Source organism: Oncorhynchus gorbuscha, linkage group LG14 (assembly GCF_021184085.1).
Source record: "Oncorhynchus gorbuscha isolate QuinsamMale2020 ecotype Even-year linkage group LG14, OgorEven_v1.0, whole genome shotgun sequence".
Taxonomy (NCBI): domain Eukaryota; kingdom Metazoa; phylum Chordata; class Actinopteri; order Salmoniformes; family Salmonidae; genus Oncorhynchus; species Oncorhynchus gorbuscha.
The window spans coordinates 80,217,187-80,237,148 of NC_060186.1; the positions used below are offsets into that span (position 1 = coordinate 80,217,187).

At 43.7% G+C, this 19,962-nt stretch overlaps 2 protein-coding genes across 7 annotated transcripts in view; one reads left to right on the forward strand and one right to left on the reverse strand.

Annotated features, from left to right (window-relative positions):
* si:ch211-278j3.3 (E3 ubiquitin-protein ligase RNF19A) overlaps positions 1 to 19,962 on the forward strand; it is a 210,066-nt gene that overhangs the window by 95,542 nt on the left and 94,562 nt on the right. The window lies entirely within an intron of this gene.
* Positions 10,672 to 19,962, reverse strand: part of LOC123995467 (sorting nexin-17-like) — a 57,975-nt gene continuing 48,684 nt past the window's right edge. The window contains exons 7-12 of one of the 2 annotated variants that reach the window (XM_046299104.1): positions 16,881 to 17,084; positions 12,438 to 12,575; positions 12,078 to 12,155; positions 11,917 to 11,991; positions 11,726 to 11,767; positions 10,672 to 11,271 (exon numbers count right to left, since the gene is read on the reverse strand). In XM_046299104.1, the coding sequence (XP_046155060.1) occupies positions 11,152 to 11,271; positions 11,726 to 11,767; positions 11,917 to 11,991; positions 12,078 to 12,155; positions 12,438 to 12,575; positions 16,881 to 17,084 (657 nt within the window). In that variant the 3' untranslated portion in view covers positions 10,672 to 11,151. Of the gene's footprint in view, positions 11,272 to 11,725; positions 11,768 to 11,916; positions 11,992 to 12,077; positions 12,156 to 12,437; positions 12,579 to 16,880; positions 17,085 to 19,962 lie in introns of both variants that reach the window. The other variant, XM_046299103.1, reaches the window with a different exon arrangement.

Here is a 19,962-nt window from a genome sequence, read left to right on the forward strand (position 1 = left end):
CATCGAACATCTCATTCCCAAATCATGGGCATTAATATAGAGTTGGTCCCCCTCCCCCTTTACTGCTATAACAGCCTCCACTCTTCTGGGAAGGCTTTCCACTAGATGTTGGAACATTGCTGCTATAACAGCCTCCACTCTTCTGGGAAGGCTTTCCACTAGATGTCGGAACATTGCTGCTATAACAGCCTCCACTCTTCTGGGAAGGCTTTCCACTAGATGTTGGAACATTGCTGCTATAACAGCCTCCACTCTTCTGGGAAGACTTTCCACTAGATGTTGGAACATTGCTGCTATAACAGCCTCCACTCTTCTGGGAAGGCTTTCCACTAGATGTTGGAACATTTCTGCTATAACAGCCTCCACTCTTCTGGGAAGGCTTTCCACTAGATGTTGGAACATTGCTGCTATAACAGCCTCCACTCTTCTGGGAAGGCTTTCCACTAGATGTTGGAACATTGCTGCTATAACAGCCTCCACTCTTCTGGGAAGGCTTTCCACTAGATGTTGGAACATTGCTGCTATAACAGCCTCCACTCTTCTGGGAAGACTTTCCACTAGATGTCGGAACATTACTGCGGGGACTTGCTTCCATTGGTAGTGAGTGTTGCAACTGAGGACAGACTATTTTTTTAAAGAGCTTCAGCACTCGGTGGTCCTGTTCTGTGAGCGTGTGTGGCCTACCACTTTGCGGCTGAGCCGTTGTTGCTCCTAGACGTTTCTGCTTCACAATAACAGCACTTACAGTTTACGGGGCAGCTCTAGCAGGTCAGAAATTTGAACTGACTTGTTGGAAAGGTGGCATCCTATGACGTTGAAAGTCACTGAGCTCTTCAGTACGGGCCATTCTACTGCCAATGTTTGTCTATGGAGATTGCATGGCTGAGTGCTTGATTTTTATACAGCTGTCAGCAACAGTGTGGCTGACAAAGCCGAATCCACTAATTTGAAGTGGTGTCCACATACTGTGTGTATATATATATATATATATACACACACACTGCTCAAAAAAATTAAGGGAACACTTAAACAACACAATGTAACTCCAAGTCAATCACACTTCTGTGAAATCAAACTGTCCACTTAGGAAGCAACACTGATTGACAATACATTTCACATGCTGTTGTGCAAATGGAATAGACAACAGGTGTAAATTATAGGCAAGTAGCAAGACACCCCCAATTTAGGAGTGGTTCTGCAGGTGGTGACCACAGACCACTTCTCAGTTCCTATGCTTCCTGGCTGATGTTTTGGTCACTTTTGAATGCTGGCGGTGCTTTCACTTTCGTGGTTGCATTAGACTGAGTCTACACAACCCACACAAGTGGCTCAGGTAGTGCAGCTCATCCAGGATGGCACATTAATGCGAGATGTGGCAAGAACGTTTGCTGTGTCTGTCAGCGTTGTGTCCAGAGCACGGAGGCGCTACCAGGAGACAGACCAGTACATCAGGAGACATGGAGGAGGCCGTAGGAGGGGCAACAACCCAGCAGCAGGACCACTACCTCTGCCTTTGTGCAAGGAGGAGCACTGCCAGAGCCCTGCAAAATGACCTCCAGCAGGCCACAAATGTGCATGTGTCTGCTCAAATGGTCAGAAACAGACTCCATGAGGGCCCAACATCCACAGGTGGGGGTTGTGCTTACAGCTCACCCGTGCAGGACGTTTGGCACTTGCCAGAGAACACCAAGATTGGCAAATTCGCCACTGGCGCCCTGTGCTCTTCTCAGTTGAAAGCAGGTTCACACTGAGCACACGTGACAAGTCTGGAGACGCCGTGGAGAACGGTCTGCTACCTGCAACATCCTCCAGCATGACTGGTTTGGCGCTGGGTCAGTTATGGTGTGGGGTGACTGACCCCTCTGCCATTAGGTACCCGAGATGAGATCCTCAGACCCCTTGTGAGACCATACGCTGGTGCGGTTGGCCCTAGGTTCCTCTAATGCAAGACAATGCCAGACCTCATGTGCTGTAGTGTGTCAGCAGTTCTTGCAAGAGGAAGGCATTGATGCTATGGACCACCCGTTCCCCAGATCGGAACCCAATTGAGCACATCTGGGACATCATGTCTCGCTCCATCCACCAACGCCACGTTGCACCAAAGACTGTCCAGCAGTTGGCGGATGCTTTAGTCCAGGTCTGGGAGGAGATCCCTCAGGAAACCATCCGCCACCTCATCAGGAGCATGCCCGGGCGTTGTAGGGAGGTCATACAGGCACGTGGAGGCCACACACACTACTGAGCCTCATTTTGACTTGTTTTAAGGACATTACATCAAAGTTGGATCAGCCTGTAGTGTGGTTTTCCACTTTAATTTTGAGCGTGACTCCAAATCCAGACCTCCATTGGTTGATAAATTTGATTTCCATTGATAATTTGTGTGTGATTTTGTTGTCAGTACATTCAACTATGTAAAGAAAAAAGTATGTAATAAGAATATTTCATTCATTCAGATGTGTTGTTTTAGTGTTCCCTTTTATTCTTTTGAGCAGTATATATATATATATAAATTATTTTGGGGTTTGAGTTGGACTAGACCATTCCCATTTCAAGTTGAAATGGTAAACAACAAAAAATGCTAAACAATTTTCAGAATATTTAAGGAAAGTTGTAGTAGTGTGTTGCTGTGGAAACCCTCACTGTGTTCATATTAACTGTGAAGCCCATTTGTTATGTTCTCCTGTTTTGTTTCTACTTGAAGAAGCAAGTATGCTTCCCCAAATGCACCCTATTTCCTATGGGCCCTGGTCAGAAGTAGTACTACGGGGAATAGGGTGTCATAAAGGTTCTGGTCTAAAGTAGTGCCCTATTAATGGAATAGTGTGCCATAGGGCTCTGGTCTAAAGTAGTGCCCTATTAATGGAATAGTGTACATAGGGCTCTGGTCTAAAGTAGTGCCCTATTAATGGAATAGTGTGCCATAGGGTTCTGGTCTAAAGTAGTGCACTATGTAGGAATAGGGCTCTGGTCTGAAGTAGTGCCCTATTAAAATGGAATAGGGTGCCATAGGGTTCTGGTCTAAAGTAGTGCACTATGTAGGGAATAGGGCTCTGGTCTGAAGTAGTGCCCTATTATAATGGAATAGGGTGCCATAGGGTTCTGGTCTAAAGTAGTGCACTATGTAGGAATAGGGCTCTAGTCTAAAGTAATAGTGCACTATGTAGGGGAATAGGGCTCTGGTCTAAAGTAGTGTACTATATAGGAATAGGGTGCCATAGGGCTCTGGTCTAAAGTAGTGCACTATATAGGGAATAGGGCACTGGTCTAAAGTAGTGCATTATATAGGGAATAGGGCTTTGGTCTAAAGTAATTGCACTATATAGGGAATCTCTGGTCTAAAGTAGTGCACTATGTAGGGAATAGGGCTCTGGTCTAAAGTAGTGTACTATATAGGGAATAGGGTGCCATAGGGCTCTGGTCTAAAGTAGTGCACTATATAGGGAATAGGGTGCCATACGGGCTCTGGTCTCAAAGTAGTGCACTATATAGGGAATAGGGCTCTGGTCTAAAGTAGTGCACTATGTAGGGAATAGGGCTCTGGTCTAAAGTAGTGCACTATGTAGGGAATAGGGCTCTGGTCTAAAGTAGTGCACTATGTAGGGAATAGGGTGCCATTGGGGATGGAACCCGAGACTGTGTGTAGTAAAGTGTCAACTGAATATATATATATATAGTGTTTAGTTTGTTTACGTGACTATCCTCATTAGATGTGCTTTTCTTTTCTTTCTTTTTTTACAACGATTTCCCCCTTAATCTTGAATGTGTGATGTGCCATTAAGCTTGTTATACGGGAGAAATATACAAAATTACCTTGAACTTCACATCTTATCAAGTCCATGTGTTACTATATACAGTAAAACAAATATCAGGTTGTAACGAAATGATGGATAATCTGAAATGCATTGATTAGTCAAGCCTAGAGTGCCCCACATTTCTTGTGATGGGGTTTGGGGGTCCATTTCAGCCAATTCAGAAGTAAACTGATTCAAAAGGATAGTTAGAATTTCACTTTCAATTTGAAATGGAATTCATCCCAACCCTGGCTGAATGTCTTTTCCCCCTCTCACTGTGTGTAGAAGGTGAGATGTCTCGTGTGAGCTTTAAGAGAGGCGTGTGTGTGTGTGGCGCTTAAGGTTATGTCCAGCCCTACCTATCTACGGTCCAAGTGTAACTCTTGTTCTGATGGTTTTATATTTGCCTTAATGAAGTATTTTGTAATAAACACTTTGTGTTCAGTCAGTGGGAGATCAGACTGCATTCTTGTGTTTATGTATTTTTGGGGGCACGATTCCAATTTAGGAAATTGCGTAGTTTCCTACACACTTTCTCAGTAGTTCGCGGTTCCCTTGTGCTGAATACATATAATTGAACCACTGACCCCCCCCCGGCTAACATTTTCTTGTGGCGTTGTCATTAAATACAGTTTTCAGTACATTTATCTTAAGCCATCAATTTAAATTTGTTTGACAGACTATAACGGAGAGCACCGTTAAGAATATTAGGGATCAATGAAAGAAAACCGTCAAAATATCAGTCCCTGGTAGATTTAAAAAATACTCATCTTGTAGATTTTATTTAGGGTTAGGAAAGTGTTTAAAAACATATTTTAAGAGCCTTTAATGCATGAAATAAGTGGTTTTATTCTTTCTATAAAATTGCCACATTCAATTCTGCAACCCATGATATGCTGAAAGGTTAGTGGATCATAAGGAGAATAGCAGGTTATAACCCTCGTCTATAGCCAGCGGAATGGAACGGTGGGATGACACAGCAGAGTATAGGTTATAACCCTCGTCTATAGTCTGCACGAACCATGGAACTGTGTGACCACACAGCAGAGTATAGGTTATAACCCTCGTCTATAGCCAGCTGAATGGAACGGAGTGACCACACAGCAGAGTATAGGTTATAACCCTCGTCTATAGTCTGCACGAACCATGGAACTGTGTGACCACACAGCAGAGTATAGGTTATAACCCTCGTCTATAGCCTGCACGAACCATGGAACTGTGTGACGACACAGCAGAGTATAGGTTATAACCCTCGTCTATAGTCTGCCGAACCATGGAACTGTGTGACCACACAGCAGAGTATAGGTTATAACCCCGTCTATAGTCTGCACGAACCATGGAACTGTGTGACCACACAGCAGAGTATAGGTTATAACCCTCGTCTATAGTCTGCACGAACCATGGAACTGTGTGACCACACAGCAGAGTATAGGTTATAACCCTCGTCTATAGTCTGCACGAACCATGGAACTGTGTGACCACACAGCAGAGTATAGGTTATAACCCTCGTCTATAGTCTGCACGAACCATGGAACTGTGTGACCACACAGCAGAGTATAGGTTATAACCCTCGTCTATAGCCTGCACGAACCATGGAACTGTGTGACGACACAGCAGAGTATAGGTTATAACCCTCGTCTATAGTCTGCCGAACCATGGAACTGTGTGACCACACAGCAGAGTATAGGTTATAACCCTCGTCTATAACCTGCACGAACCATGGAACTGTGGGACGACACAGCAGAGTATAGGTTATAACCCTCGTCTATAGTCTGCCGAACCATGGAACTGTGTGACCACACAGCAGAGTATAGGTTATAACCCTCGTCTATAGTCTGCACGAACCATGGAACTGTGGGACCACACAGCAGAGTATAGGTTATAACCCTAGTCTATAGCCTGCAGAGTATAGGTTATAACCCTCGTCTATAGCCTGCAGAGTATAGGTTATAACCCTCGTCTATAGCCTGCAGAGTATAGGTTATAACCCTCGTCTATAGCCTGCCGAACCATGGAACTGTGCGACCACACAGCAGAGTATAGGTTATAACCCTGAGTCCTATAGTCTGCAACGAACCATGGGCGGTGGGTCAGCAGAGTATAGGTTATAACCCAGTCTCAGCCTCAGTATAGGTTATAACTAGTCATGGCCTGCAGAGTAGTGTTATAACCCTCGTCTATAGCCTGCAGAGTAAGGTTATAACCCTGTCTATAGCCTGCCGAACCATGGAACTGTGACCACACTGCAAGTATGGCGCCATGACGGTTCAATCGTTTATGGCTTGGTCTGCATTCTGGTTCATCATGTAGTAACCACATGGCTGTGACAGTGTTTAAGGAAGCAAATTAAGGTAAATAAATGTTGTGATAATGTAGGCTATGCCAACTGAAAGGGAACTAACAGTAAATGTAATGATAATGTAGACTATGCCAACTGAAGGGAACTAACAGTAAATGTTGTGATAATGTAGGCTATACCAACTGAAGGGAACTAACAGTAAATGTAATGATAATGTAGGCTATACCAACTGAAGGGAACTAACAGTAAATGTAATGATAATGTAGGCTATACCAACTGAAGGGAACTAACAGTAAATGTAATGATAATGTAGAATATATACCAACTGAAGGGACCTAACAGTAAATGTAATGATAATGTAGAATATATACCAACTGAAGGGACCTAACAGTAAATGTAATGATAATGTAGACTATGCCAACTGAAGGGAACTGACAGTAAATGTTGTGATAATGTAGTCTATACCAACTGAAGGGAACTAACAGTAAATGGAATGATAATGTAGTCTATACCAACTGAAGGGAACTAACAGTAAATGTAATGATAATGTAGAATATGTAGATAACTGAGACACGGATCACTTTAGGTTTGATATGCAGCACATCAGAAATCCTTTCCATCTGAAGTAAGGAGACTTGTCCCTCATCCGCCACGCAGGCCCTTCACTAGTTTACACCAGTAGAATGAATGTTTACATTCTGTTGTTCATCCAAGGCTAATACAAATACAGACTCAAGGTTGTTGGTATAATTTGGCACCTAAACATTTATTAAAATCCATTTAACAGTATAATATGGTGATGGGAAAAACCAAAACAGAATCATCATGATAATAGGGGTCTAAAGTAGTGCACTACATAAGGGGTGCCATTGGGTCCTAATAAAAAGTAGTGCACTACATAGGGAATACTGTAGGGTGCCATTTTGGCCGATGCAAACAACATTCTCTGCAGAAAACATCCCATCCATTCCATAAGAGCACAGTCTTATGTGTTTACATTTCCTCGACTTGCCATGGCGCTACATTTTTATCAGAACAGCTAGTTGAGATAACATTCTGCTTCCTCCTCATAGCCTGGTCCCAGATCGGTTTGTGCCGTTTGGCTCAATTTCCATAGCCTGGGTACTAGTCTGTTTAGCTAGCATGCCACTCATTTTATTCTGTGTGATTGAGAGTGGAAGGCTAATAACTAAGACAGACTGGTTGGTACCCAGGCTACTACAATGACCGTAGGCAAGACAACACAAGCGGCTCTTGGACCCCAAGGCGATCCTCCTATAGCTTTCTCCGTGTCTACTTGTATTAGTATTCAATATATGGTAATACGAGACTAAGTATTGTTCATCAACGAGGAAAAAGCCTGGAATCCAGGTTACATTGATGCTAACAAAATGGGAATGTTTTGAATAAACTGCTGTGGAATCCAATTTAACAAAATGGTGTAAATGAATGTTTCCATACAGACTTTCATCTGTGTCCTTGGACATGAGATCACAGATTAAATATGTCCATTTTCAATTAAGCACCTCTTGAGATCATTGTTTATTCAAGAAAAATGTTACACAACCCCCCAAAACTTTGTTTGCTAAACTAACACAAATCAATAATCAAAATCAGACATGGTATTTTAATACACTTTTCATTACAACTAAAATAAAATAAAATCATTCTGTAAACAATTGATTATATTTGATCTGTTTTTGATGACAAACTATTGACTATTCAGATGTTACTACAATGTTCATAATATTTGTACATCTATCTATAAGTCACTTTATACCATGGCTTTAAAAAAAAGAAGTTTGTTGTGCAAAATGCTTTAGTAAACTATAATTTTGGCATTTATGAAGAACCACAAAACGAATTGGTGGGGGTTGGGGGGGGTGAGAACAAGAAATTATGGATTTTCAGAACCCTTTGGAAATATTCCATGGTACCCTATTCCTATGTACTGCACTATATAGGGTTATATAATGCCCTGGTTTAAAGTAGTGCACTATATAGGACATAGGGTTATATAATGCCCTGGTCTAAAGTACTGCACTATATAGGGAATAGGGTTATATAATGCCCTGGTTTAAAGTAGTGCACTATATAGGACATACGGTGGCATTTAAGGAAGCAGACCATTGTTTTCATGCTCCACATGACTTAATAAATATCCATCTCCATCTGTAATACTGTGCAAAATTCTGGGTTCAGGAAGTGCAAGCAGTTCAGCCGACCAAATCAAACCACATCTCCTCCTGCAAGATTCTAGCTGGTGAGGTCGCATTAGCTAAGGCTGACACTTGGTTGGTGGGTTTGCGTTTCGACCTATGGCAAACCCACAGTGGACCACAGGACCAGAAGTGGAAATGTTCCAATCATCTTTCTGGTAATATTAACAAGTCTGAAGCCTGTACTTGGAGATTCACATTACAACTCATACTAATCATCATTAAAACAGCACTGTTTATGAAGTGAAGGAAGATCAATAACACCCTACAAAGGAAGTTATTGGGAATTTTTTTTTTTGGCATATTGGCAACATTAACACTTACATTCCACAGATAAGTAACCCATTTCAAGAGCTATAATTGACAACGTACCTTGGATTTCTGATGTGACAGAATTACAGGCTAAAAGAAAAGACACGGATGAAGACAAAGACACAAGGCCCCTTTTAGAATGAAGGAATGTCAGGACTCTATGGTAGAATGAAGGAATGTCAGGACTATGGTAGAATGAAGGAATGTCAGGTCTCTATGGTAGAATGAAGGAATGTCAGGACTCTATGGTAGAATGAAGGAATGTCAGGATTATGGTAGAATGAAGGAATGTCAGGACGCTCTATGGTAGAATGAAGGAATGTCAGGACGCTCTATGGTAGAATGAAGGAATGTCAGGACCCTCTATGGTAGAATGAAGGAATGTCAGGACGCTCTATGGTAGAATGAAGCAATGTCAGGACGCTCTATGGTAGAATGAAGGAATGTCAGGGTTATGGTAGAATGAAGGAATGTCAGGACTCTCTATGGTAGAATGAAGCAATGTCAGGACGCTCTATGGTAGAATGAAGGAATGTCAGGGTTATGGTAGAATGAAGGAATGTCAGGACGCTCTATGGTAGAATGAAGGAATGTCAGGACGCTCTATGGTAGAATGAAGGAATGTCAGGATGCTCTATGGTAAAATGAAGGAATGTCAGGACGCTCTATGGTAAAATGAAGGAATGTCAGGACCCTCTATGGTAGAATGAAGGAATGTCAGGATGCTCTATGGTAGAATGAAGGAATGTCAGGATGCTCTATGGTAGAATGAAGGAATGTCAGGATGCTCTATGGTAGAATGAAGGAATGTCAGGACGCTCTATGGTAGAATGAAGGAATGTCAGGACCCTCTATGGTAGAATGAAGGAATGTCAGGACGCTCTATGGTAGAATGAAGGAATGTCAGGATGCTCTATGGTAGAATGAAGGAATGTCAGGACGCTCTATGGTAGAATGAAGGAATGTCAGGATTATGGTAGAATGAAGGAATGTCAGGACTATGGTAGAATGAAGGAATGTCAGGACGCTCTATGGTAGAAAGTCATATATGAAGACCAGGGGTTGGAAATGGTTCAGGGAACAGAACAGAAAAATAACTACATTTTCTGAGGAACAGAACCAGAACCGAGAATGGAAGTGATCAATACTGTTCCAGAACAGAACCGTTCTTCTAAAAGCATGGGAACTGGTTGATAATGCTCTTTTACATTCTGGGTATTTTTCATTCCCACAAAAACAAAAAAAACGCAACAAAGCACCAATGCAAAGCCCTCACTTTATCAATCAGGAAGTAATTCCAGTGTCTGTCTGTGCCTGCCAGCTGAACGTCTTTGCCAGTGTGTTTGTCGGCTACCTGCCCCTCCCTCTGAAGCATAGTCTACTGTAGCTACTGATGTTACAAGCATGGATTTCTGGAATTTACTATTATCCCTGTCCAGCATTCATTTCTATGACTGTCAGCTAGCTGGACAGAGTGAAGAGACTATAGATGACTGTCAGCTAGCTGGACAGAGTGAAGACACTATAGATGACTGTTAGCTAGCTGGACAGAGTGAAGACACTATAGATGACTGTTAGCTAGCTGGACAGAGTGAAGACACTATAGATGACTGTTAGCTAGCTGGACAGAGTGAAGAGACTATAGATGACTGTTATCTAGCTGGACAGAGTGAAGAGACTATAGATGACTGTTATCTAGCTGGACAGAGTGAAGAGACTAGATGACTGTTATCTAGCTGGACAGAGTGAAGAGACTATAGATGACTGTTATCTAGCTGGACAGAGTGAAGAGACTAGATGACTGTTATCTAGCTGGACAGAGTGAAGAGACTATAGATGACTGTTATCTAGCTGGACAGAGTGAAGAGACTATAGATGACTGTCAGCTAGCTGGACATAGAGAAGAGACTATAAATGACTGTCAGCTAGCTGGACAGAGAGAAGAGACTATAAATGACTTATCAAGCTGGACAGAGAGAAGAGACTATAGATGACTGTCAGCTAGCTGGACAGAGAGAAGAGACTATAGATGACTGTCAGCTAGCTGGACAGAGAGAAGAGACTATAGATGACTGTCAGCTAGCTGGACAGAGAGAAGAGACTATAGATGACTGTCAGCTAGCTGGACAGAGAGAAGAGACTATAAATGACTTATCAAGCTGGACAGAGAGAAGAGACTATAGACGTAGGCTCATTATCCCTGATACACAGCTTCCACTTGGTTTTAGTAATTTCAATGTCAATTAGACTGCAGACTGTAATTTTAGTTCTATTTGTTCTTGATATTTTATTAAGTTGAATACGGGGGGATTGTAGGATTGTAAAACAGGAGGACAGTGGGTAGTCAGTCATCCTGTACCTGAAACACATAAGATAGCTGGCAGTCTTTGTGAAGCTGATACGACAAGACTGATCTTAAGGCAGGCAGCAGACTCCCAGGAAGGGCTACAATCTTACAGAATCCGCTCGGCTCAGCTTGGAATCTTTGCAGATTGCGTTCGACAGGTGGAGGGTGGGGAAGGGGTGAATATTACAGGTCATCATCCCCGATCCCCTCGAAGGCATAGTTGCCATGGAAATCGTTGCCGCTGATGTCATTGGCTGAGTTGGAGGCGCTGATCCCTCTGAGAGACACAGAGCTCAGCTTAGTCTGAGAGAGAGAGAGAGAGAAACAGAGACATCGTGTTAGCGCAACAGTCACTTTACACATTTCCATATCGACCCCCAGCCCCCTAAAACAGAGACTCATATCGACCCCCAGCCACCTAAAACAGAGACTCATATCGACCCCCAGCCCCCTAAAACAGAGACTCATATCGACCCCAGCCCCCTAAAACAGAGACTCATATCGACCCCCAGCCCCTAAAACAGAGACTCATATCGACCCCCAGCCCCCTAAAACAGAGACTCATATCGACCCCCAGCCACCTAAAACAGAGACTCATATCGACCCCCAGCCCCCTAAAACAGAGACTCATATCGACCCCCAGCCACCTAAAACAGAGACTCAACCATAGAGATCAAATGGTTTACTGTTAATTGTGATTCTCTATGTAATTCTGTGGACTTGACATTTGGGAGATCAAAGCAGGAACATTACTCACTGAGAGTTTGACAATCTGTTCTCGGTTTGGGTCAGGAGAGTCCTGCAGGGGAGAGGAAGGTCACAAATCAGGTGAAACATCAAGTAGAACATCTTTCCATTCCAAAAAAAAACGTCTTAAACGTGTTCTCTTCGGGGGTGTACGGTAATCGGTGGCATATATCATAGACCCCGTGCAGTCCTCATTCTCACCAGTAGAGGGGGGGATTTCACAGCTTGCTGACTTTCAGACCGATGCAGGGGGCCATTGTGACGTTTCCTTAGCATCTGAACAAGACATAATGAATACAGGAAGTCAGAACACGAGTTAACTTAAGGTGGATCTGTCCCATCACCAAAGACCAAACACGCACCTTCTTGATGCTTCCTCCGGACTTCTTCACCATCAGCTCATCAACCATCGACTGAAGACAGATGCTCATCATGATTGCCTGAAAACACACACACACACACACACACACACACACACACACACACACACACACACACACACACACACACACACACACACACACACACACACACACACACACACACACACACACACACACACACACACACACACACACACACACACACACGCACACACACACACGCACACACACGCACACACACACCAACTCTAGATATTTCATTCAATAGCAGCAAAAGGTCAAACTCCTACTTCTTGGGTGACTCCATATCGACCTGACCTCTAAACCCTAACCTCTGACCTGTGGGCTGGTGATGGTGACCCACTGCAGACGATCTTTGCTCATCAGATACTCGAAGGCCAGCTCCAACTTCACCTCACACTTGGCTGAGGAGCAGGGGCCCGGGGTTGGGGAGGATGAGCCGTTCCCTACCGGGACCTGCTGCGGTTTGGGAAAAGGAGACAGGGTCACTACGGTTGGACACCACCACCACCACCACCACCATCATCATCATCGTCATCATCATCATCCCAACTCAAGCAGTCTGTGCAGCTAATGAATGCCTACACTACAGAGAATGTAACGTTAGCTAAAGGGCAGAGGGTGAAGATACAATCAGATGCTGTGAGCATAGGACTCGGGGTCAAAAGTAGTGCACTACTACATAGGACTCGGGGTCAAAAGTAGTGCACTACTACATAGGACTCGGGTCAAAAGTAGTGCACTACTACATAGGACTCGGGTCAAAAGTAGTGCACTACTACATAGGACTCGGGACTCGTCTCCCATAGGACTCGGGACTCGTCTCCCGTAGGACTCGGGACTAGTCTCCCGTAGGACTCGGGACTAGTCTCCCGTAGGACTCGGGACTAGTCTCCCGTAGGACCCAGGACTCGTCTCCCGTAGGACCCGGGACTCGTCTCCCGTAGGACCCGGGACTCGTCTCCCGTAGGACCCGGGACTCGTCTCCCGTAGGACCCGGGACTCGTCTCCCGTAGGACCCGGGACTCGTCTCCCATTAGTGTACAGTCTTTACTTAAGGGCTCTGCAGTGGGTCGTTTGGGACGGATATACACCGTCTCGTCATCATAGTGCTAGCTCACTAGCCCTACTGTTTATAGGAGTCTCCTTCTGGAAAAACGGTCTGTTTCCACTTCATCCTCAAGCCCCCTGGGTAATGAGATGGAACAAGAGATTCTATTCTAAGTTGAGAGGTGTTTTTCAGATGCTTCTCCTAGTAATGTACAGCTGATGCATTAGGATGCTTGGAAATAGTTTGATTGGAGAGGAACACTCATTAAATATGACTAGGATCCCTGAGGGGGAGTTTAGTAGAACCATTAACTACTGGTCCATGTAGTGTGGAGGGGGGGGGGCAGAACTAAACCATGTTCCCTGTTACCAACTGGATGCCATTCAGCCACAAGAGCATTAGTGAGGCCGGGCACTGTTTTTGGACGATTAGGCCTGGCTCGTAGTAGGCGTTCCAATTCATCCCAAAGGTGTTCGATGGGGTTGAGGTCAGGGCTCTGAGCAGGCCAGTCAAGTTCTTCCACACCGATCTCAACAAACTATTTCTGTATGGACCTCGCTTTGTGCACAGAGGGCATTGTCATGCTGAAACAGGAAAGGGCCTTCCCCGAACTGTTGCCACAAAGATGGAAGCACAAAATCATCTAGAATGTCATTGTATGCTGTAGCATTAAGATTTCCCTTCACTGGAACTAAGGGGCCCAAACCAAGGAAACAGCCCCAGACCATTATTCCTCATCCACCAAACTTTACAGTTGGCACGATGCATTGGGCCAGGTAGCGTTCTCCTGTCATCCGCCAAATCCAGATTTGTCCGTCGGACTGCCAGATGGTGAAAAGCGTGATTCATCACTCCATCACTATTTACACCACTTCAAGATGTTAAGCTTGTGTGCGGCTGTTCGGCCATGGAAACCCATGGATCTAACGATGAGCAGTTTGGAACCTTAAGGAGGTCTTTATAGAGGTTAGAGAGATTATAGAGGTCTTTATAGAGGTGCTTTATAGAGGTTATAGAGCTGCTTTATAGAGGTTATAGAGCTGCTTTATAGAGCTGCTTTATAGAGGTTACAGAGGTCTTTATAGAGGTTAGAGAGATTATAGAGGTCTTTATAGAGGTTATAGAGCTGCTTTATAGAGCTGCTTTATAGAGGTTACAGAGGTCTTTATAGAGATTAGAGAGATTATAGAGGTCTTTATAGAGGTTACAGAGGTCTTTATAGAGGTTAGAGAGATTATAGAGGTGCTTTATAGAGGTTATAGAGGTCTTTATAGAGGTTAGAGAGATTATAGAGGTCTTTATAGAGGTTACAGAGGTCTTTATAGAGGTTTGAGAGATTATAGAGGTCTTTATAGAGGTTACAGAGATCTTTATAGAGGTTAGAGAGATTATAGAGGTCTTTATAGAGGTTACAGATGTCTTTATAGAGGTTGGAGAGACTATAGAGGTCTTTATAGAGGTTACAGAGGTCTTTATAGAGGTTAGAGAGATTATAGAGGTCTTTATAGAGGTTACATAGGTCTTTATAGAGGTTAGAGAGATTATAGAGGTCTTTATAGAGGTGCTTTATAGAGGTTATAGAGCTGCTTTATAGAGGTTATAGAGCTGCTTTATAGAGCTGCTTTATATAGGTTACAGAGGTCTTTGTAGAGGTTAGAGAGATTATAGAGGCCTTTATAGAGGTGCTTTATAGAGGTTATAGGGCTGCTTTAGAGCTGCTTTATAGAGGATATAGAGCTGCTTTATAGGGGTTATAGAGCTGCTTTATAGAGGTTATAGAGCTGCTATATAGAGGTTATAGAGCTGATTTATAGAGGTTATAGAGCTGATTTATATAGCTGCTTTATAGAGGTTACAGAGGTCTTTGTAGAGGTTAGAGAGATTATAGAGGTCTTTATAGAGGTTATAGAGCTGCTTTATAGAGGTTATAGAGCTGCTTTATAGAGCTGCTTTATAGAGGTTACAGAGGTCTTTATAGAGGTTAGAGAGATTATAGAGGTCTTTATAGAGGTTATAGAGCTGCTTTATAGAGCTGCTTTATAGAGGTTACAGAGGTCTTTATAGAGATTAGAGAGATTATAGAGGTCTTTATAGAGGTTACAGAGGTCTTTATAGAGGTTAGAGAGATTATAGAGGTGCTTTATAGAGGTTATAGAGGTCTTTATAGAGGTTAGAGAGATTATAGAGGTCTTTATAGAGGTTACAGAGGTCTTTATAGAGGTTTGAGAGATTCTAGAGGTCTTTATATAGGTAACAGAGTTCTTTATAGAGGTTAGAGAGATTCTAGAGACCTTTATAGAGGTTACAGAGTTCTTTATAGAGGTTAGAGAGATTCTAGAGGTCTTTATAGAGGTTACATAGGTCTTTATAGAGGTTAGAGAGATTATAGAGGTCTTTATAGAGGTGCTTTATATAGGTTATAGGGCTGCTTTAGAGCTGCTTTATAGAGGTTATAGAGCTGCTTTATAGAGCTGCTTTATAGAGGTTACAGAGGTCTTTATAGAGGTTAGAGAGATTATAGAGGTCTTTATAGAGGTTACAGAGGTCTTTATAGAGGTTAGAGAGATTATAGAGGTCTTTATAGAGGTTACAGAGGTCTTTATAGAGGTTACAGAGGTCTTTATAGAGGTTAGAGAGATTATAGAGGTCTTTATAGAGGTGCTTTATAGAGGTTATAGGGCTGATTTAGAGCTGCTTTATAGAGGATATAGAGCTGCTTTATAGAGGTTATAGAGCTGCTTTATAGAGGTTATAGAGCTGCTATATAGAGGTTATAGAGCTGCTTTATAGAGGTTATAGAGCTGCTTTATAGAGGTTATAGAGCTGCTTTATAGAGCTGCTTTCTAGAGGTTATAGAGCTGCTTTATAGAGCTGCTTTATAGAGGTTATAGAGATGCTTTATAGAGGTTATAGAGCTGCTTTATAGAGCTGCTTTATAGAGGTTATAGAGATGCTTTATAGAGGTTATAGAGCTGCTTTATAGAGGTTATAGAGGTTATAGAGGTGCTTTATAGAGGTTATAGAGGTGCTTTATAGAGGTTATAGAGGTGCTTTATAGAGGTTATAGAGGTGCTTTATAGAGGTTATAGAGGTCTTTATAGAGGTTAGAGATGTGCTTTATAGAGGTGCTTTATAGAGGTTATAGAGGTCTTTATAGAGGTTATAGAGGTGCTTTATAGAGGTTATAGAGGTCTTTATAGAGGTCTTTATAGAGGTTATAGAGGTGCTTTATAGAGGTTATAGAGGTGCTTTATAGAGGTGTGTGAAGACAGTTAAACTGTAGTCAGGCAATGACTTGTCTTTCGTCCTATATTGGCACTGTACATGTCCCTTCCTGCTTCCTGTACCATACGCCTCAGAATGAGCATACAGCTGTCTGGCTGGGTGATAAAGGGGCTCTGTGGGGTTGTGTGTAAGTGGTCAGTTTACCCAGAGGAGAGAAATAGAAGCATGTGTGTGGCACACTACAGGGGGGGGGGACAAATGGGAGAACCACACTTGTTTTAATGAGAGGGAGGGGAAAGGGGGAAGTGAGAGATCACGCTAACACCAATTCGGTCATAATTTGGATGGATTCCAAAACGAATGATGAAATTGGTTCCCCTCCCTGTAAAACTGACTGTAGAGAACAACTTCCCTCTACTCTAAATTCAGCATTCAGAGGACACTTAAAATAGAGATTAGAGTAACGTAATTTGGGGGTTACGTACAGACGAAGTGACCCTCCAGCATCTCATGCGCGTGACCTTGAAGCTCCCCTCCTTCATCTGTTCATTGGGCAGCTTGACCTGGAAGTTAAGCTCGTTGTTGCCAGCGGAGACGATCACGTGACAGCCCTTCTCCGGGAAGTCTGTCACGCACGGGTCAAACTTGATGTAGCCGAAGTATTTCAGCGTCTGACCGAGCCTAATGAACTGGAGAAACAGGCAGACATCCTAACCTAATGAACTGGAGAAACAGGCAGACATCTTAGCCTAATGAACTGGAGAAACAGGCAGAAATATTAGCCTAATGAACTGGAGAAACAGGCAGAAATATTAGCCTAATGAACTGGAGAAACAGGCAGAAATATTAGCCTAATGAACTGGAGAAACAGGCTGACATCCTAACCTAATGAACTGGAGAAACAAGCAGACATCTTAGCCTAATGAACTGGAGAAACAGACAGAAAGACATGAACTAGCAGAATGAACTGGAGAGACAGGCAGGAAGACATGAACTAGCAGAATGAACTGGAGAGACAGGCAGGAAGACATGAACTAGCAGAATGAACTAGAGAGACAGGCAGGAAGACACGAACTAGCAGAATGAACTAGAGAGACAGGCAGGAAGACATGAACTAGCAGAATGAACTGGAGAGACAGGCAGGAAGACATGAACTAGAGAGACAGGCAGGAAGACATGAACTAGCAGAATGAACTGGAGAGACAGGCAGGAAGACACGAACTAGCAGAATGAACTGGAGAGACAGGCAGGAAGACATGAACTAGCAGAATGAACTGGAGAGACAGGCAGGAAGACACGAACTAGAGAGACAGGCAGGAAGACATGAACTAGAGAGACAGGCAGAAAGACATGAACTAGAGAGACAGGCAGGAAGACATGAACTAGAGAGACAGGCAGGAAGACATGAACTAGAGAGACAGGCAGGAAGACATGAACTAGAGAGACAGGCAGGAAGACACGAACTAGCAGAATGAACTAGAGAGACAGGCAGGAAGACACGAACTAGAGAGACAGGCAGGAAGACATGAACTAGAGAGACAGGCAGGAAGACACGAACTAGCAGAATGAACTGGAGAGACAGGCAGGAAGACATGAACTAGAGAGACAGGCAGGAAGACATGAACTAGCAGAATGAACTGGAGAGACAGGCAGGAAGACATGAACTAGCAGAATGAACTGGAGAGACAGGCAGGAAGACATGAACTAGAGAGACAGGCAGGAAGACATGAACTAGCAGAATGAACTGGAGAGACAGGCAGGAAGACATGAACTAGCAGAATGAACTGGAGAGACAGGCAGGAAGACATGAACTAGCAGAATGAACTGGAGAGACAGGCAGGAAGACATGAACTAGCAGAATGAACTGGAGAGACAGGCAGGAAGACATGAACTAGAGAGACAGGCAGGAAGACATGAACTAGCAGAATGAACTAGAGAGACAGGCAGGAAGACATGAACTGGAGAGACAGGCAGGAAGACATGAACTAGAGAGACAGGCAGGAAGACATGAACTAGCAGAATGAACTAGAGAGACAGGCAGGAAGACATGAACTAGCAGAATGAACTGGAGAGACAGGCAGGAAGACACGAACTAGCAGAATGAACTAGAGAGACAGGCAGGAAGACATGAACTAGCAGAATGAACTAGAGAGACAGGCAGGAAGACATGAACTAGCAGAATGAACTGGAGAGACAGGCAGGAAGACACGAACTAGAGAGACAGGCAGGAAGACATGAACTAGAGAGACAGGCAGGAAGACACGAACTAGCAGAATGAACTGGAGAGACAGGCAGGAAGACATGAACTAGCAGAATGAACTAGAGAGACAGGCAGGAAGACATGAACTAGCAGAATGAACTAGAGAGACAGGCAGGAAGACACGAACTAGAGAGACAGGCAGGAAGACACGAACTAGCAGAATGAACTAGAGAGACAGGCAGGAAGACATGAACTAGCAGAATGAACTAGAGAGACAGGCAGGAAGACATGAACTAGCAGAATGAACTGGAGAGACAGGCAGGAAGACATGAACTAGAGAGACAGGCAGGAAGACACGAACTAGAGAGACAGGCAGGAAGACATGAACTAGAGAGACAGGCAGGAAGACATGAACTAGCAGAATGAACTAGAGAGACAGGCAGGAAGACATGAACTAGCAGAATGAACTAGAGAGACAGGCAGGAAGACATGAACTAGAGAGACAGGCAGGAAGACATGAACTAGAGAGACAGGCAGGAAGACATGAACTAGAGAGACAGGCAGGAAGACATGAACTAGAGAGACAGGCAGGAAGACATGAACTAGCAGAATGAACTGGAGAGACAGGCAGGAAGACATGAACTAGAGAGACAGGCAGGAAGACATGAACTAGAGAGACAGGCAGGAAGACATGAACTAGCTGAATGAACTGGAGAGACAGGCAGGAAGACACGAACTAGCAGAATGAACTGGAGAGACAGGCAGGAAGACATGAACTAGAGAGACAGGCAGGAAGACATGAACTAGCAGAATGAACTAGAGAGACAGGCAGGAAGACATGAACTAGAGAGACAGGCAGGAAGACATGAACTAGCAGAATGAACTGGAGAGACAGGCAGGAAGACACGAACTAGCAGAATGAACTAGAGAGACAGGCAGGAAGACATGAACTAGCAGAATGAACTGGAGAGACAGGCAGGAAGACACGAACTAGCAGAATGAACTAGAGAGACAGGCAGGAAGACACGAACTAGCAGAATGAACTAGAGAGACAGGCAGGAAGACATGAACTAGCAGAATGAACTAGAGAGACAGGCAGGAAGACATGAACTAGAGAGACAGGCAGGAAGACATGAACTAGCAGAATGAACTGGAGAGACAGGCAGGAAGACATGAACTAGCAGAATGAACTGGAGAGACAGGCAGGAAGACATGAACTAGAGAGACAGGCAGGAAGACATGAACTAGAGAGACAGGCAGGAAGACACGAACTAGAGAGACAGGCAGGAAGACACGAACTAGCAGAATGAACTAGAGAGACAGGCAGGAAGACACGAACTAGAGAGACAGGCAGGAAGACACGAACT